This window comes from Rattus norvegicus, chromosome 14 (genome assembly GCF_036323735.1).
Source record: "Rattus norvegicus strain BN/NHsdMcwi chromosome 14, GRCr8, whole genome shotgun sequence".
In the NCBI taxonomy this organism is placed as follows: domain Eukaryota; kingdom Metazoa; phylum Chordata; class Mammalia; order Rodentia; family Muridae; genus Rattus; species Rattus norvegicus.
Genome location: NC_086032.1, coordinates 7,995,865 through 8,016,358, shown reverse-complemented (window position 1 = coordinate 8,016,358; position 20,494 = coordinate 7,995,865). Strand labels below are relative to the sequence as shown.

At 44.8% G+C, this 20,494-nt stretch overlaps 1 protein-coding gene across 10 annotated transcripts in view; it reads right to left on the bottom strand.

Annotated features, from left to right (window-relative positions):
• The window catches only part of Wdfy3 (WD repeat and FYVE domain containing 3), a 241,057-nt gene that overhangs the window by 98,644 nt on the left and 121,919 nt on the right, over positions 1-20,494 (bottom strand). For 9 of the 10 annotated variants that reach the window (XM_039091828.2, XM_039091827.2, NM_001170551.3 and 6 more), the window contains 7 exon segments: positions 19,874-20,060; positions 17,067-17,233; positions 13,010-13,477; positions 12,115-12,216; positions 9,223-9,416; positions 3,568-4,025; positions 2,261-2,344 (listed from right to left, as the gene is read on the bottom strand). In XM_039091828.2, the coding sequence (XP_038947756.1) occupies positions 2,261-2,344; positions 3,568-4,025; positions 9,223-9,416; positions 12,115-12,216; positions 13,010-13,477; positions 17,067-17,233; positions 19,874-20,060 (1,660 nt within the window). 10 annotated transcript variants of the gene reach the window in all.

Genomic DNA, 20,494 nt, shown 5'->3' with positions numbered 1-20,494 from the left:
TTTTAAAGGAAATACATTCTTTTTTTTTTTTTTTTTTTTTTCCAGAGCTGGGGACCGAACCCAGGGCCTTGTGCTCGCTAGGCAAGCGCTCTACCGCTGAGCTAAATCCCCAACCCCAAGGAAATACATTCTTTAGACTGTTGATTTCTACTTTCTGAATTTCAGTGAATGCATATAAGAACTAAATGTTTAGGGACACAGCAAATTATAGGCCTTTATCACTTATGATGTGGTCATTTTAAAGTCAGGAGTTTTAGTAGTTTCAACTACCTCATAAATAGAATTCTTTCTCTAATGTTTACTAATTGTTTGAGACCATAAACACAGTCATATCAAAAACTTACATGTCCTTACCATACTCAATTTGCAAAAGAAAGCTATGAGGCTTAAATTAAAGTTATTTTACAGCTTGCTGGCTTAAGCTCAATGCTTTAAGAGAAAATAATTTGGTACATACAGAGCCCTGTTTACTTATAGTATCACATAAAAAAGAAAAAGTTATTGAGGGTACAAATATGTTGAACAATGCTGAATTTATTTAATGCTACTCATGATTAACTAACTGCAAAGAGATCTAAGCCCCTGTATAAATTTACGACAAAAAAAAAAAAAAATAGAAAGTATCCTCGCATCCCAATGCCTGTTACTATAGCGTTTAGTTGGTCCGGGTATCCCCAGGGAATTAGGTCCTGAACCCTCTGGGGAGCCATCTCCATGTGTGCTCAACTTTCACATGTCAAGTGGGGTACATTCCCCTACCTAGGTTATCTATCATACCCTATACAATACAAGTGGTTCTTAGACTTTATCTGTCAGGCAAGAAGATGAAAAAGCCCGTATGTGTTCCCTACAAACCAGATTTTCAATCTGACGCCTTTTAAACTTACAGGAACAACACACAGCATATGATACTGTTGACCCACTGTCTACAATAGTATTTGTTTTGTAATCTGAACAACTGTCAATGGGGTGAAAACCACAACATAACAGATTCTCGGATCCACTCCTCATGAACCCTGCCTGGAGATGTTTGTATAGGGTTAAGGAACTGCTGTAGCCTATGGGGACAGCGGAGGACAGAAGGGAACAGCAGTGCCAGCTGCAGAGATTGATCATATTAGATGCCGTGACCCTGAAATGGATCTCAGCTTTTCTCGGCCTATCAACTGCTGGCTTGATTTTCTTTCTTTCTTTTTTTGATTTATAAAATTTAGATGTTCGATGAACTGAACCAGCTTATACATTTTCATGGAATATACGAAATTAAAAACCTATTAGGTTTTTCTTTTCCCTTTTTCAGAACTTAAGCTTTGACATGTCTCTGTGACAGCCTCTAATCTCAACTGGTTAAACCTGACTGGGAAAAGAAACATTCTGGGGCTCTGAAGTTCACTTTGCAGTAACAGTAAAAGCAAGAACAACCCCAACAGTCCCTAATGAGAAAGGGGGAGCAGCCTACTTAGCGAGGCACGAAGGCCACACTGGTTACCTATTTTACAGGGAAAGTCATTCCTCCGCTGAAGGAGAGCAGTGGTTAGCTGAGCACCAGCTGCAGTGCAGAGCGGGGGGTCTCAGAGAAGCGATTTTACAGTTAGGGCAAGCTTCTCTTGGCACAGCGTCCCGGTGTGTGTTCATGCTGTGTGAGGAGGGTGGTGGGATGGCTTGTGCATGAAGGAGCACAGGCGTATCCGGGTGATGTGTGGAAAGGTCAGAGCACCCTCAGGGAGCTGTCCTTGCACCCCCCTTGTTTGAGGCAGGGTCTTTCTCTCATTGTTTACCACTGTGTGTGCTAAGCGAGTGGCCCACAATTCTCTGGACAGTCTCCTGCCACTGCTCCACATCTCCCCCCTAAGCACTGGGATTACAGACACGTGCTTCACAAGAGCTCTGGGGATCTGAACTCGGGTCACCAGACGTGTGCGGCAAGCACTTAACCACTGATCACTCGCCCAACCCCAGGACAATATTCTTAAGAGAAGGTAAAGCTGCTCTACGAATAACAGTGAAATCTGCATAATAAGGATAAACGAGGAATTCTGTATGTCCCCATACTCTTATGGAAGAAACATCTTATTTTTATCAACATACTCTAGTTCAAATTAGTAATCTCAACACTTGAAAAGTATCTTTTTTTTTTTAAGGCCCCAAAGCAAACCTCAGCCAGAGCCCTGTGCCCCAAAGCACAATCAGTCCATCAACCCACAAGCAGGCACAGGGAACCCATGGCAATCCTGATTGCCTTCCCGTGCGAGGTCAGTACCTTTTCCTGGACAAAGCTGGTGTCCCCCAAGGAGAGGGGAGAGAAGACTCGCTTGTCAGGCAAGGAGGGATCTGCTCTGTGCGACTACAGATGACAAAACAGACACGGGTTAGAGGTTAGGAGAGAGCACCGCCGGCAGCTGGTTAGTTTCACGGGAGACTCAGGGTCAGTGTCATGAGAAACATCTTCCATATTCTGCAGGAGTGGGGACCACAGGCAGAACACACGCAGCGACTACAATAGGAAAGGCGGTCGGAGGAGGCGGGAGCCGCTCCTACAGTGTTAACATGGACCTTGTTAAACAGACGCGGCTAGAGCTAAGGGTACCGACTGGGGTCAGCAGCCAGAGGAGAAAAGCAGCAGCACACACACACCATCCCTTCGGCACACAGCACATTGGTACCATACAACATCCTGCTGCCCATAAACTATGAATTACCTGAAAGACGAGAAACAAGAAACAATTTAGAGTATCTCCTGTTACTTGGTCTATTTATGGTTGAAATGGAAAGAAAAAGAGTCACTTACTCTATGAAAGAAAAGATAACGCTTAAGCCGGAGAAACCAGAGCATGACTGCATTATCTCCAAAGTGGAGATTAATTGAAATCGTAGTCCAAGCAGTGAAAATAAATGACCCCGGGTAAAATAGCTCTCCTGTGAGGAACCCGAACTTCTCCATCACAGGATGCCTCACCTCACACTGAAAATATCTATGTGGCCATTATTAGTGAACGGTGACCAGGACCCGGATGGTACCATGCAGATCCAATGCCTCAGGGCCCGAATGCACGGCGGCCTGGCATGCAGCTCTCCTGCAAGCACTGGCCTCCTGAAGGGCTAGGTAAATGATAATGACGGACTCCTGCCTGCGATGAGTACCTCGGGCCTCTTAAGGAGGCACGCCGCCGTCCAGGGACTATGAAATACGAAGCGTGATGACAGGCTATCTGCTATCGCCTGGCAATATGTATCCTAATAACCATGTTCTCCAGAGGACGACCAGGATGGACCCGTCCGCACACACCTACTGTTTTCTGAGAGTAGGGAACAAGAAACATGGCACAAAAGAAAACAGCCTAGAAGCTGTCCCAGTAACGGGTGCTAACTGAACGCACATTCACTCAGGCACAGGCTCCTGGCTCCAAAACCGGCATCTGGACAACGGGAAGGGTCCCCAGTGGAGTGACAGGCCTCAAGCAACCAGAAGAGTCACCGGCTTTTCATGGTCCTTCCAGTTAACTGGAGTCTAATGCTCAGACTGCGCTGAGCGTGCCCTGCAATTCGGAAGGCAAAGCAGGTCCGTACCTGTCGAAAGAATCGGTGGCCACTTTGTAGAGATAGATGAAGAGTTTACTGCAGTGCCGCAGGGTAGGTGACACGGAGTCCATGGGCACCGCCCCTTCCTCCAGCAGTCTCTGGAAAGGCGAAGTATTTGAGGGGAAGACGTTCACGGCACTTATTTTCCTGAGGTCTGAGAAGCATCCGAGAAACCGGACGGCATCCGCCAGCTTTTCGTACTGGATCTCGGTCTTGAAGAAGTGAGAGTTGGCTGGCTCGTAGCGCAGAGCGGCAGTCAGCGTGCAGAACACAGTGTGCAGGAGCTCAAACACTTGGTTCTGGTTCACTTTCTCCCAGCCATTCTTGGGAGGAGAGCTCAGAGATCTCTCCATAGCAACGAGCAAGGATGTGATGTACACAAACCCGCCAACTTTCCTGAAGACGGTTCTCGAACGGTGGCTTTCTCGAAGGACGGACAGCAGGGCCTGCAGGGGAAGAGAAGGAAAACAAGTTGTTATTCACTTACCTTTTTAAAGATGATGAATTCAATCTTAGCAGAACGATTGTATTACATAAGGAAAATACGTAGTCTGGTATCACACGACCACGAAAGCTTGTGAGTGTCTCAGTGGATTATCACATGGGTTATTCCAAGGGGGAAGATGAGGAAGGGCAGCCGAAACCTGAGGGCTCTGATTCAGACACACAGTTTCTCAGGGTAGAGGACTTAGAAGTCAGTCTCTCTATCGAGGATTAGAACCCAAGGATCAAAAAATGGCCCCACCCCAAGTCAGCCATCTGACCTAATAACCAAGCCGTCCCATCAAGCGGCTGCTTGTCACCCACTTGACACCATCTGATGCTAACTTGTCGATTAAGTGTGCAAGGCACTAGTACTAGGAACCCTCACACTCTGCCAACGTTACTTGCCCAATAGTGCAGTGTTATGTAAAGTGAGGGCTTCTTATCCAAGAGCCTTAGGTCCAGGAACTCCTTCAACTGTTTTCAGAGTAAGGACCATGGGTGTGTATGGGAGTGAAGTCTGAACAGAAAATATGTGTGCTTATGTGCGTGTGTGTGTGTGTGTGTGTGTGTGTGTGTGTGTGTATGTATGTGTAAATACTTTTATGTATGACAAAAAGCTCCACCATAGGGGATTCTCTACATGGGGCATCATATCAGAAAGCTCTAGAATTTGAGGCTGGAGTGCTGACTCAGCAGTTACGAGCACTCTTAGAGGACTGCACTTCAGTTTCCAGTGCTACACGGGGAGTCACAGCTGTCTGTAACCAGGGGATCCGGCATCCTTCCTCTTTCAGCCTCATAGGCACGTGGTGCACAGACATACATGCACATGAACTAAATGCTTCTTAAGTTTTAGAGTTTGGAGTTCTTTTAGATTTTCAAAACAGCTGTTCAACCACCACCACCACCACCACCACCACCACCACCCACCACCATCATCATCACCATCATCACCATCATCATTGGGTGAGGAACTAAGGCCATATTTTAAAAAATTATCAGGATTCTACACTGAGTTAAGTGGATGGCCAAGGGAGGGCGTAAGCCCAGGAACTTCCACTTCCCCAAATGCATCTAATCACAGTACCGTTTTGTCCTGAACATCTGTTGACCCAGGTTCCTACTCTTAGGACACCAAGATTCCAGATACACCTTAATCTCAGCAGCCAGCGTATTTCAGAAATCCATTTTCTTCAAATATTATGTTTCTAAGGGAAGCCCAAGGATGGGAAAGGCTGTGTGCTAACATGGGTTATAACTACATACACTGTGTGTAACCATCCAGGAGACGCCGTGTGCGAACATGTGTTATAACTGCATACAGTGTGTGTAGCCATCCGGGAAGCACCATGTACTAACATGGGTTATAACTGCATACAGTGTGTGTAGCCATCCGGGAAGCACCATGTACTAACATGGGTTATAACTGCATACAGTGTGTGTAGCCATCTGGAAAAGGCCGTGTGCTAACATGGGTTATAACTACACACATTGCATGTAACCATCCACATAAGGTTATGTGCCAATACAAGACATAAATGCACATACTGTAAGTAGCTGTCCATCTGACACACACCACTTCAACAATGATGAAGATTTCACTACATACTATTAACTTGTTATGTTAAAAGAAACTATATAATCTGTGCATGTTACTAAGACACAAAGTGTGAGCCTTCCACTCTTTTGCTAAGAATTTCCATTTTAAAAAGTGTTTGGTAGCATTTGTATGTTGCCAGGTTTCGTAAATTATATTTTTTAACAATTACAGTTCATGTTCAGACATGTCAACATTATAAAGATCTTAAAGTTATGAGAGTGAATGCGGGTCACAGAGCCGGAATGCTGGGATTCCAAGTCTGGCTCCAACATTAAAGTACTTTTACTATGCCACTTACTCCCCTGCCTGTGTTAGGGTTTTCAGGAAGTAAGACAGAGATAATTAGAACTCACCAAACACACACACACACACACACACACACACACACACACACACACACACGCGCGCGCGCGCGCACACACACACATACACACTTACTCACACACACACACATACATACACACACATACACACACACTTACACACACATATACACACACACTTACACACACACACGCACACACATACACACACACTTACTCACACACACACATACATACACGCACACACACACTTACTCACACACACACGCACACACATACACACACACTTACACACACACGCACGCACACACACATATACACACACACACGCACGCACACACACATATACACACACACACACGCACAAACCTACACACACACTTACTCACACACACATACATACATACACACACACAAACACTTACTCACACACACACATACATACACACACACATACACACACACACTTACTCACACACACACACACTTACTCACACACACATACACACACACGCACACACATATACACACACACTTACACACACATACACACACACGCACACACATACACACACACTTACTCACACACACACACATACATACATACATACATACACACACTATGGAACATTAGTCACGATAGATTATTTCAGATTCCAAGCATCTTACTGTGCTGCACACTGTACCTGACATGTGAACATGTCTAACAGGAAAGGCACAAGAAGAACAGGAACTTTGAGCCCATCATGACTGTTTTATCCATGACAGAGACACCCCTGTGCATGGACTATGACCAGGGATGAGTTCGGAGTTACCCATATGGCCAGTCGGGATGGGTTAGAGAACAGTGGTGTGGATTCTCAGTCTGAGAGTTACTGCTCTGGGACATGGCTGTCTCCTCCATCTTCAGAACTGCTACCCGTTGGCATTGCCACAGCAACAGTCACTACTGGAAAACTCTCCAGAAGCAGTGCCACTGAGCCTCTTACTTAAATCAATACATGATAACAAGCAGAGAAGAATAAACTCATCATAACATCTGGATCCCGGGGCGACATGAGAGAATTCCACTATGTATCACTGATTTGGCACAAATCTAACACATGCAGTTCACGTGTCAGCGGGACGATGAAGGGCATAAGATTTCAGGTCTGCGCAGACATCACTGCAAAGCAAATTAGCAGACATCTATGGTCTACGCTGTTGGAGTCTGTGGGAGGCACTTTTGTAAACAGCAAAGTGGAAATTCGAGTTGAGACCCTACATCCCCCACTGCCTCCCAGCACTGAGGTTCAAGTCCTGAGTGAGGTCAAGGTGCTTGGAGCTCTCCCGCTGGCTAAAGTGCTTCAGCGACCAATGCTGCTCTTAGGTTAACCAGCTTTAGTGTGGTAAGATGCAGCTCGGGAAGCTCCATCTATACCACCCTGATCATGCCCAATCTCGCCTGATCTCGTAAGCTGAGCAGGGCTGGGACTGGATGGTACTTGGACAGGAGGTCACCATATTACTGGGGCTGGAGAGATGGCTCAGTGGTTAAGAGCCCTGCCTGCTCTTCCAGAGGTCCTGAGTTCAAATCCCAGTAACCACATGTGGGCTCACAATCATCTGTAATGGGACCTGATGCCCTCTTATGATGTATGGGGAAACAGAGCACTTATATACATAAAATAAATAAATCTTTACAGAAGAGAGAGGGAAAAGCAAGGGAATCCCCTCCTATCCCCTGTGTCTGAGCATAGCGGCTCTGCTACGCTGCCTGTGCCCACTGCCTCGTGCATTTCCTGACTTCCCTGCTCTGCTCTTCCCTATTCTCTGTCTAAATGGGAAGCTCTGGGCTCACTCTGTCTCATCTGCCTCAGTTCTAACGCTCCCACTGTCCCACTCTCTGAGGACGTGGTGGCAGCCTAGGATGGAAATCGTATTTAGAAATCATGGATCAGTAAGTTAATGACAACAAGAGTTTTAGTGACTCCTCTGGTTTCGGCAGATGTCATTTAAATGCCAAAGGTTTCGAGAGAAAGCCCGGTGAGACTCTCGGTTAAACTTCCTTACTCACACCGCAGAAGGTAAACACACAGTTCTGTGCCTCGCCGTGCCCCAACCTCATCCTCCACCACTAGACTCACACGTCAGATGTCTACTGAAGCTGAGCTTCAGGTGAGAGCGTCTAAACCACAGGGAGGGTCTCAGGGACAAGGTCTCTCTAGCATAGAGACTGCAAGGGACTGCAAGGAAATGAATCAAATTAAATAAGTAAAATGTTACAGGCACATGAATAGCACCTACCTTCATTAACAAAGAGGTTTATGTGCATGGATGCGTGTGAATGTATAGAACAAAATGTACACACAGGGAACAGCGTTAGCTGCTGTTATAATTACGATGTTTTTCTCGAACAAATTAAAAGAGAGATGTTTAACTTCAGTTGGCTCTAGAAATGTCCCACATGACAGTGCCAGCAACGTGAGGAGACTCACGTGCACAGATCCTAGGAGGAAGGACGGCTCAGCAGAGAGTGCAGGTAGAGGCCCTGTGCAGGGGAAGCCAGCCGAGCTCACACTACCTTCCTGCTCTGCAGATCAGTGCCCTAACTGCTCTGCAAGCTTGCCATGGCGTGGGATGATCGATGGGTACGTTAACCTCGAAGGGCACCATTAGATACTTACAAGGGCCTACTATGGACACGGAGATGCATAACCATGTACATACAGCATCACGTAACAGGTTTCGTGTATGCATAACATTGGCTGCTTGGTACCTGAGCAATGATAACATACATATTTAGCTTTTAGCAATTCCACGATTCGGATGAGCAGGGCAGCTGCTTTGAACGTCAATGCCTAGAAGGAGCTCACGCACTGGAAGACACGAATGACTTTTCTCCAGACACAAATGCATACAGATGGATGGGGGCTTTGCTGTGTTGGACTTTGGGATTTTCTCTTTGGCAGGCTGCAGGCTGCAGTTAAAGCACGTGTTGCTCTTACAGATGACCAGAGTTGATTCCCGGCAGCTCACTCGGCCCTCCGGTCCCAGCTCCATGGGCTCTTATGCCTCTGGCCTTCACTGGCACCCAGTTAACACCGCACACTGACACGTGGAAAACACCCAAACACACAAACGTGACGAACGCTAAATCTCGGAAAGAATGTCCTTGTTGAAACTAAGTCCCCGTAATTCCCAAAGGACCCCGGACTTTAACAGTGAGGAAGCAGGCGTATTTGTCACACGTACCCTTAAGATGTCGGTCTTCAGCTGCAGCTCCGTGGGTGGGGCTGAGTGCATGAGCCCCAGGAGAGTGCCCATGTCATCCTCCCCATTGGGAGAGAGCACCAGTTGCTGGATGGTCATCAGGGCGTGCTGTCGGCACTGCGGGTATTTCACAATGTTGTGAGCGCACCTTGCACCGCCAAACTCGCGGAATATTCCTGAAGGGGTCAGAGGTTCAGGTTAGAACATCCGGGGCAGGTGGGGTCAATTACAATTCGACTGCTTCTGTAGGAACAGTAACTCAAGAAAAGTGCTTGAAAGCCCAGCACGGCTATTTAACTTTTCATATCACAATGTACAAACTGCACCGGAGGATGTCGGGAACTACACAGACACTGTCTACAGCTTTAACGTACAATTAGTGCTAGTCACCGTGACCACTGCTAGAACATCTCAAGATTTTATAGGCAGGCACCTTGCAATGCCCTTCAGTCAGATTTTCATATGAATGACACCCCTCTCCACCCCCATAATCGAGATCTGTCCAGAAACGTGAGATCTGCTTTTGAAACCGTGGAGAGGAGAAAAACAACTTAAAAACCGTGGGAAAGGGGTTGGGGATTTAGCTCAGTGGTAGAGCGCTTGCCTAGGAAGCGCAAGGCCCTGGGTTCGGTCCCCAGCTCCAAAAAAAAAAAAAAAAAAAAAAAAAAGTGGGAAAATTACAAGGAAATAAGGGACAACGCTACAACCCAAAAGATAAATTCTACAACAGACGACATCGGCCGTGGGGTGAGCCTTCCTTGTGTGTTACTTAATCCACAGTCACAGCCGGTAGCCGACAGCACGGGGTCACGTGTCTGGGCAGAAGTCTGTTCTAGTCACTGCAGACCCCCACTCAGTCTCTAAGGAACCAGCTCAAGTCAGGTCGCACCCATCTGTATTTCTTACATGTGGTTCTTACCCTCCTCCTTACAATATATCTCGGTTCCACTCCAGCTTTGTCCATATTGTTACTGTTGTTTACACATTCCATCACCCACAAAACTGGGGCTTTCTTCCTACTTTGTTCCAATAAAGACAGTCAAGCGAACAGCCAGGCCTCGGCACTCGCCACCACTGTACTGCCGATAATCACTTACATAACAACGTACTACATCTCTCTCAGGATGCACCTCTCTCTTCGTCACTGTGAGCTTTCTGCCAGCTGCGACACAATGCATGTTACTATGTAGAAGGCAGGTTTCTCTGTTCCCACCAACAGGCCTACAATTACATTAGGTTCATTCATGCAACCCCCTGCTTGCTCACCCACGGCTTCACATGCACACACGCACACACACACACATACATTCTCTCTCTCTCTCTCTCTCTCTCTCTCTCTCTCTCTCTCCCCCTCCCTCCCTCCTCACTCTCCCATGGCTTCCCTCACACACACTCTAATCCTCTTCCTTGCCCTCAGTCTCCGGGATAAGCCTGCCCACTCACCTGAGCTCACTTCCTTCAGCTTGTACTGAACAGATGGTCCTAGAATTTTTGGCTCGTTTTCGCTTTTTCGAGATGGGGTCTTGCTATGTAGCCCTGGCTGGCGTTTATTGTCTGTGTAGACCAGGCTGACCTCAAACTCAGAGATATCTGCCTATCTCTACCTCCTAGGGGCTAGGCTTAAAATCCTGATGTGTCACACCTATGACCCACAGCTATAAATAAGTATTTTAGATTTGATTGATAAGGCAATTGTTTGAACAAGAGTACACAATATAACTTTAGAAAATACATTATACTATAGAACTATTCTATATAAATCTCAAAGAAAAATGCTATACAAAGCAATAAAATATTTTAAGGCAGTAACAGCATTACAGATTTTGCTGACCAAAGATCTCATTTTTAGGGTACGACTGTACCATTGCTGAACGACTGTACCATTGCTGGACTGTTACCAAACTGTTGGGGACTTGATTTAATGGATTTCCAAATTACATGGGAATTCCCATGTTTGCTTGTAAAATGCTGAAGGTCCTTGTCCCCAATTGGTTTTTGATGGCTCACTGAAGAGCCAACAGCCTATGGCTGGGTGGAGAGAGAGGGACAGAATCTTTATATTTGCCTGGGCTAGGAAGTGGGAGAGAGGAAGAGGGAGAATCTCCATGACTCTGAGACTGGGGATGAGACATAAGAGGCACAGGACATGTAAGAATCCCATAAGTGGCCCTTAGAGCCACTCCCCAACAGGGTCTGGGGCAGCAGAGATGAAATACTGACGCAGCAAGTTGACTCAGCAAAGTTGGACAGGAGAATGGGCTAGCAGCCGGGAGATGCCCAACTATTAGGGCATATCAAAGTTAATTGACGTGTGTGTGTGTGTGTGTGTGTGTGTGTGTGTGTGTGTGTGTCTGCTTGTCTTTCACTAATCCAGAGAGTTCTTGGGTGGGTGCAGCAGCCACTGGGAATACCAAGAAGTTAGCAAACTCCCTGCAACACTGAACAAACTGTGCCATTACTAAAATAACTATAGCATTACGGAATGACTGTACCATTACTGAATGACTGTGCCATTACTGAATGACTGTACCATTACTGAATGACTGTACCATTACTAAAATGACTGACTGTAGCATTACTGAATGACTGTAGCATTACTGAATGACTGTACTATTACTCAACAACTGTACTATTACAGAGTGACTGGACCATTACTAAACAGCTGTACCATTACTAAAATGACTGTAGCATTACTGAATGACTGTACTATTACTCAACAACTGTATAATTACTGGATAACCTCCATTACAGAACGGCTGAACCATTACTGAATGACTGTACCATTCCTGAGCCACTGCTTTCCTTCAGTGACAGAAGCTTTAGGAGACAAGCAGACCCACTCCTGGAGCTCTGGCCTGTGGCTTTTCTGCTCACCTGCGTTTGTGTTGGACCCTTGAAGCAGCACAGTCAAGGCCTCCATCACCAACAGAGCCAAGTGCTTTTGGTCTTCAACTGAACTATTGTTTCTTGAGTCCCCTAGAAAACAGGTTCAAAGACCCACATGATAAAAGCGCTGCTCTTCAGCCAGTGCCACTTGGATTACTACTCTCCTTACTGTGCCTTTAACACTTACTTTCTCCCTATCACAGATGCTAATAATACACCCTTGAAAATAACACATGTCCAGCGCCTGCCCAAAATATGCTCAAATTGATGTTAACAGTTCTTTATTTTAGTGCGGGAGGAGTTAATTTTGTAACAAATATTCAAAATGAAAATGCCAGACACGGTTAAATGCATCCCTCACAGGGAGTCTATCCGCAGAGGCCAAGCAGAGAATTATCAAGTTTAAGAGGAAGCTGCTTATGAATCAGCTGTCTGTTCAACAGGCACTAATTCACAATTAAATCAGCTCACAATGAAAACTTACGAATGGCTAGATACATTAGGGCCCTACTCATGTTTATCAAAAAGGCATCCGACGGTGTTTATGAAGAATCCCTAAATGGACATGTTTGCTCTCAAAATTTAATGAAAAGTACTTTCAGATACCCACGTTTAATTGTACTTAATTATAAAAAGTAATAAACACAATCACAAAGACCATACATGCTTCCCCCTTACTCCCTTCCGCTACCGTAACATAATTCTAGGCTCCCCTTACCCAATGCCCTAACAGAAGGTGAAGGAAAAGTTAATGCTGGAAATACTCACTGAACACAGCACGCTCACACATGGACAGACGGATGAACACAGCCCAGGCTTGCCTCAGCCCCAGCAGCTCCCTGACCCGCTTCCCAAACCGAGCGTCAACCGGGGAAGTGCTTACCCTGCTCACCGAGCGCCTGAGCTGGATCCTTCAGGAGGGCCGCGTACTTATGCAGAAGGTTTACCATGACCTCCAGCAGGCCCACCTCCCTGAAGACGTCTTTGAATATGTAGTCGTGCCTTGTGAACTTCAGGAGGGTCTTCATCGCCACGATGCTGCAGTGGTGCGAAGAGCTGGACTTGAGCAGGATGCTGACGCTGATGAGCTCTTTACAGGGGATGTAGTTCAGGCTGAAGACGACAAACTCCAGCATCTCGAAGTACTTGCTTTGCACTTCCGGGAGTTTAGAGATCTTCTCTGCAAACTGCGACAGGGTGTGCTGGGACTCTAGGATGAAGTAGTTAGCACTGTCCGCCATGTAGATGTCCGTGATGGCGTCCAGGATGATCTGGGCAAGGAAGTTGGTTTTTGCTTTTAAAAATGCGTTCTGAAGAACGGCGAAGGCCTGGATGTTTCTCACACTGTGACCTAAAACAGAAAGCAGGGACACGAGTGGGTGCTATGCCACGTTTAATCACGGTCAAGAGCCATGAGTGTCACCATCTAGCGAATGTAGTAAGACAATGTCCCCATTTTCAGGTAAGATCTTATTTTTCTTCATCGAGTTCAAATCGTTAAAAATAACTAGAACCAATCAAACGTTCAATGCGCCGTGATGGATATTTTAATAATACCGTTTCTTGACAACTACTGCCTGAGAATGAAAATGCATCACAGACATCCAGCCTCCTGACTGTGGAAACAGTTTACAAGATGGTGGACTGACCGTGCCTGAGGAGCGCTTGCTCTCAGTCAGACAAGAGGCAGCATGTGCACAGCAGGCTGTGAGTAAGAGGGGGACGTGTGCTCTTTCGCGGTCTCCTGTGTGATGGCAACACAGGGATTTTCATAGAAAACACACATATGCCAGGACAACCTATGGCCACTAGTGCCGTCCTTAAACTTGCTTTTCAAACACATCATACGGAACAATCAAACATCTTCTCATATAGGTCCTGTGAGAAAACTTAATAATGATAATTATAAAGAAAGTTGGATTTGAAGCACATTAAAACAAATGGTTTTTTTTTTTTCTATAAAAACTGTCCCTGGGCCCACAATATTAGCATTACATCTTATGAAGTGACAAAATTAACACTGAACTTTATACAATAAACAACATTCTAGAAAGGGAGTAAAACGTGAACTAGAAAAGTACACCATGGGTCAAAAGTCACTCAGAAATGGTAGGCAGCATGGACATTTCTGAAAAAAAAAATTATTAAAGTTCCCCAATTTTCAGAGCATATATTAGTTCAGTTTTCACTTATAACATACTAATACATCTTGGGGATAGGAAGTACAAAACACAGTCATATTCGATTTCTTTTGAGAAGATACTTTTTATTATCTGTAGTCAGCTAAAACTCAGGCTTAGGCAGACAATGGAACTAGAAACGTAAAGCTAAGAATGTGGAACAGCGATTCCGATATTCATTTCACTTATTGGTCACTGCATCTCTTTGAAAAATCTTTATTGCTATCATCAAGAAAACCAATGCGTCAGGTGTGGGAGCCCAGCACTTGGGAGGGGAAGGCGGGCAGAAGTCAGTGAGTTTGAGGATGGCTGCTCTACAAACTCCAGGATGGACAGGAATCCCCAGTGAGACAATAAATGGTGATGCATTTGTGGGGAGAGAAGAATGCTGACCACTGCTGGGAGGGACAGAGACTGCTGTAAACAACCATGGAAACTAACCTGGCTCTTCAAAACACTAGGCATAGAAAACATGGTCATGTGACCCACATACATCGCCTGAAGGACTCCCAGTCTGCATTCCACAGAGACTCCTGCACACCCATGCTTTCTGCTAAACTATTTATTATATTATATCACTGTCATTTCTGGTATGCACATGCATGTTCATGTGTGCATGTGCATGTGGCTATGTGTACATGTTGACTGTGCGAGCCACAATATGTGTATGAAGGTCAGGGGACAACTGTTGCAGGACATTTGATCACACCGTGAACCATGTAATTGTGTTCTTTCCTGGAAAAACCTGTTTCTAGTAGTGTGGCTCAGCCTTAGCAAACACCTACAATTCCTCTACTTGGAATGCAGACATGATCTTAGTATATACCTTTAACCCCAAACAATGAAGGTAAAGTTAGTTTGTAGAAGGAAGCACCTATGTTTCAAAGTGATGTCTTAGTGAGTGGCAGAAAAAATCAGAGAAACATTTGACAGAATAGGATATGCCTGACTCTCACACGAGAGAAAAGGGAAGCTACTTTCGAGGGGGGGAGAGAGAAAGAAAGAAAGGAAGCAGTTTTTACTCAGAGAGTTGTACAGAGACAAGTTGTAGAGAAAACAAGCTAGACACAGGTGAAGACAGAATGAGCTGGAGAATGAGAAGGAGCCAGAAGATTAGAGCAGATTGCCACAGTTAGCATGAGGCCAAGCAGAGCAGTTCAGAAGAGGCCAAAAGAGAAGCCAGAGTGAATTAATCAACATAGAGAGGAGTTTGAGTTAGAACAGCTGAGTTGACCAGCCGACCAGAGCTCAGAAAGAACTAGGAAGGGGTGAGCTGATTCAGCAGTAAGTCTCCTAGGCTGAAAACATTCTAGGCCTAGATGAGACTGCATTGTAAAGGCTTCCAGAATGAGGCCTAGGTTAGCAGTCGGAGACATGGAGATGCCAATTACATCAGGAGAATATAAGTTATGTTTACAGACAACATAGATTTTCTTCTCCAACCTTTGACTGGTTCTGGGGATGGACTCAGATTGCTAGACTTGCACGCCAAGTTTCTTTTACTGGGGAGCCATTTTGCTGGCTCCTGTGGAGCCATCATTCTATCAGCTCACAGAAACAGTTAAGTGAAACACTCGAGGTTTTAGATCTTGGACAGATTACTGTGTTCTAGAACTCTGAATGTGTGAGAGCCTACATGTATTTCAGAGGACCTCTTAACCGGTCAACCTGGGCTCTGAAGGCATGGCACAGCACGGCACAGCAGTGAGTTGAATTCTCCATCCACTCACATTTACCAAGAGAGCTATTTCATAAAATAAGTAGACTTTATTGTGAAATGTAAACTACTTGTTGGTATTTCTGTTAAGTTTTACATGGGTTCAACACGATCAAATCCTTAATGAGTACCAAACAACAGGAACTACTGTTAGAGGGCTCTACAGTCACATTTTGAAGACTGGTTATTATTGCATTAAAAAAGCCAATCAATTCTTAACATTCTTATGCCACTAATTTGTTATTCTGGGATGGGTCCATGTAATTCCCCAAACATGCTGTGTAGCTGAGACTGACCCAGAGTTCATCATGCCCCTGCCTCCATCTCCCATTGTTTGCCACTATGCTCATAATTAGGTGTTCTTAATTACAGAAGAAGTTTTCCTGTAAGGAAGTTTGAGCCTCACTACAGGAGGATCAAAATGCTAGAAAAATGTAGGAAAATTGTAAGAAAGTTTATTCCCTGACCTGAATGAAACAATGTAACTTGTCTTAGGCAAATGAAACAATGTAATTTGCCTTAGGTAAGTGAAACAATGAGACTTGTCTTGGGTAAGTGAAACAATGTAACTTGTCTTAGGTAAGTGAAACAATGTGACTTGTCTTAGGTAAGTGAAACAATGTAACTTGTCTTAGGTAAGTGAAACAATATAACTTGTCTTAGGTAAGTGAAACAATGTAACTTGTCTTAGGTAAATGAAACAATGTGACTTGTCTTAGGCTTGCAGGGCTCTAAATGAAATACTGCTTTCCCTATGGTGAGGAAGACAGGCACAGGAGTCAACATCCAAGGAGGTAGATCCACATGACAACATGCTTCAAATGCATGAATAGAACACAAATCTCACCTGTCTTAATAATGTTAAACAGTGTTTTCACTGTTGGTCTATCAGAGTAAAGACTGGGGAAGCCCTACTACAGGCTAAGCATGAACTTTGAGGAAAAATGTCAATCACGTTCAGAGGGTAATGCACACAAGGAGTAAATCCCTTCCTTCTCCACTTCTAGAAGCTCAGAATCAGAACAGAGCTGGAAAAAACTCACCTTTGCCCGCTGGCTGAGGTACTGAAAATCCAGGCAACAGGAAGGGGGCCCCTGTGGTGACACCAGCTGGCTTCAGCTCACTGACCCCATAGGTGGTCAGAGAGGTCACCAGGCTCACCAGATCCTTCAAGGCATCTCTGCACTCTGCCTCTTTCGCTTGTTCCAGTCTAGAAAAAGTTAGATTCAGAGTCTCTTTCTCTTCTGTTGATAGTCTTAAATCTGATACAGAACTGTCAATTTCAGATTCTATAATTATTGTATAAAGTACTTACAGAAGTATCTTATATTTTTCTCATATAAATATATACTTTTTAAAAAACAATCTAAAAATCCTATTATTCTGCATTATGATGCAATTGGAAGGTACCCAGATCAATAAACATGGCATTGAAGTTCTGTCACCAATAAGTAAGCCACTAACCTTGGTACAAAGATGGTTTGCTTGCTTTTGTAAATACACTTTCTTGGCAGACAATGTTTGAAATAAAATTTATGGTAAGTTCTAAGAGCTGTGTGTGCTGCATGTGTCTGTGGAGGGGACACTGCCATCTGAAGCTCTGAGAACCCAAAGCAAGCTTCTGAGCTGAGCTGACTTTTTCAGAGTAGCCATCTGAGGTCATGTGAGCAGCCAGCCTGAGGTCATAAGAGGCCCTGAGGACAGGAGAGGCTCTCTGAGATCATGAGAGGCCCTCTAAGGACATGAGAGGCCCAACCAATGTCACATGAGCAGCTAGCCTGATGTCATGAGAGACCTGTCTGAGGTCATGAGAGCAGCCAGCCTGAGGTCATAAGTGGCCCTCTGAGGTCGTGAATGCATGAGGATGTGACTTTTACTATGGCTTAAAATGTTTAAAAGAGTCTCATTCTCTTAAAGGATAAGATTTCCTTACTATAGATTAGTAGTTCTCATCCATATAAACTTGGGAAATGCAAAACACTGGGAATGGAGAAAAGACACAGTCAGCTCTATGATGCAATTTATGACGAGTTCATGACAAGTTTTCCGTGCCAGTGTGCTTCCTAAGTATTGTTTGAGATCTTCACAGATTCTGTGTGTGTGACCATGTCCGTCCCAACTCTCACCTCCAAGTCCTCCCACACCGCCAATCAGTGACTCGTCCCAGACTCTTCTACACCCAAGCCTCTTTAGTAACAATGCTTATGCACATTTGAGGACAAGGCTGGGGAGCATGCATCTGTGGTTTCTCAAGTAAAGTCAGTCTCTACGCTGCTCACTTTCCTACCATATTCACAATGGTATAGCCTCCTGTTTCTTTCCCATTTAAGTATTAAATATGCGCTCTGTGTCTACAGAAGCTCTCCTTCTGAAACATGCTTCTGATATCACTCAGAGCCAACCATGGCGATAGCAGCTAATATGCTAATGGACTTCCTCTCTAGATGCAGATATGTGCACCCAACCAATGAACAGAGCTGCTGACCCTTGTGATTGAAGTAGGGAAAAGCTGGGGAAGCTAAGGAGGAGGGCAACCCTGTAGGAGGACCAGCAGTCTCAATTAACATGGACCCCTGAGATCTCTTAAGACACTGGATCATCAACCAGGCAGCATACACCAGCTGAGGTGAGGACTCCAACACATATACAGTGGAGACTCCTGGGTCTGGGTTCAGCCAGAGAAGATACACCTAATCCTCAAGAGACTGGGGGCCTCAGGGAGTTTAGAGGTCTGGTGGAGTGGGGGGGGACACCCTTGTGGAGACATGGGGTAGGGGTGGGGTATGAGCTGTGGAATTGTCAGGGGATAGACCAGGAAAGGAATAAAATCTGGAGTGTAAAAATAAATAAATTTTTAAAAATTAAAAAAAAAAAAGAATCCTAGTCTCTCACACAGATGAAAGGTTGGACTGTGCCGCTATGGACCTAGGATCATGTGCACTGGAACGCACCAATCCTATGTGGTGGTGATGCTCACTCGCCTTCTCTCGAGGATGGGGACGTACATGGGGAAGCACTGATATTAGCCAGCAGCAAACAGAATGCACTGCTTGATAAACTGTTACTGTGGGAGTAAGCTGCAAGTTACAAGATGGCAAATGTTTTAAAGGTTATGAGCGTCCAAGGGAAGGCTAGTGCGGCAGATGCTACAGTTTCTGCAAAATATGAACACAGGTACTGGGTCTAGAAAAGGATGCAAAACATTTAGCGGTGACTAATTTGTCGTATGCACACACTTGTGAGGTCTCTGCATGGTCGTTCTTGCCATTAACTTACTAAAAATAACCAGGCTTTATACGTATAACAATAATTAAAGAGGCCATAAACTTGAGAGGAGTAAGGGGGAAGCATGAGGGGTGGGAGTGGGGTGTGTGTAACCCAAATGCAGTACTCAAATGAAATCTCAAAAATTAAAAAACTAAAAAAAAAAATAAAAAAAAAAAATAAAAAAAACTCAAACTCTCTTACACACACACACACACACACACACACACACACACACACACACACACACACAGAGTTAGTAGTATAAAATGAAAAAAGCAAAACTGTAACTGATCAGAAGTCCACACTTGAGAGCCAGGCTAACTTGTTCTCCAGCCATTTCCCTGGTTCCTGGGAAAGAGGTCACTCTGCTCTCCTGTCTGGGCTTAGATTCAGCACTGAGCTCTGCATTTGACCGGCTCACTCAAAACTCTCTTCCTGTCCTCTGGAGGAAACTGGGAGTGAAAGGGGAACGAAGCCAACAAGACCCCGGAGAATGTACTAAATAAGTGTTTACTGATTTCTTCTGATTTTATCACAGTCTCCATCAAAAGTTTAAAATGTATCCTTAAGTTGAGGGGTTTACCTGAGCAAGAGGTCACAAAGAAAATTATATCCTTGCCATATCCGAAAATCATCCAGAAGTGTCTGGGAAACATCACTGGAGTCTTTGAGGAAACAAGAGAGTCCCGCAAACATTTCAACAATTTCGAGGGGAGACAGGTCGTCTGATTGCTGCATATTCTGAACACACGTAGACAAACACTCTTTTTCTGTAAGAATGAAAAATTACGCATGTATTATCTATGTCCACTGCTTGAGGAGAAAGGGTGCTTACTGAAGCATCAAGTCTTAATGTATGGATAACACGGCGCAAGGTAAATACATATTCATTATTCTAAGGGCAAACAAAGTTTCAGATTCCTGGGCAGGCTCTAGGCTCGACACAGGAGAGTGCTGAGAACAAGCTCTTATCAAAGATCTTCCATTACGCTTTGATGTCATTATTAAACCAAATCTAAATCACTGCTCACTACCAAATTGTTTTTGACCTTTTTTTCACTGGTGTATTAGGTTTCCCACATGTAGAAGAAAACAATTAGTTAATTCAAAACTTTTAGGACACTTTGGTATATATGTGTATCAGTGCAAAACAAGTAAACCATTTGAGAAGCTATAGCAATTACCACTCACGTGAGCATCTCAA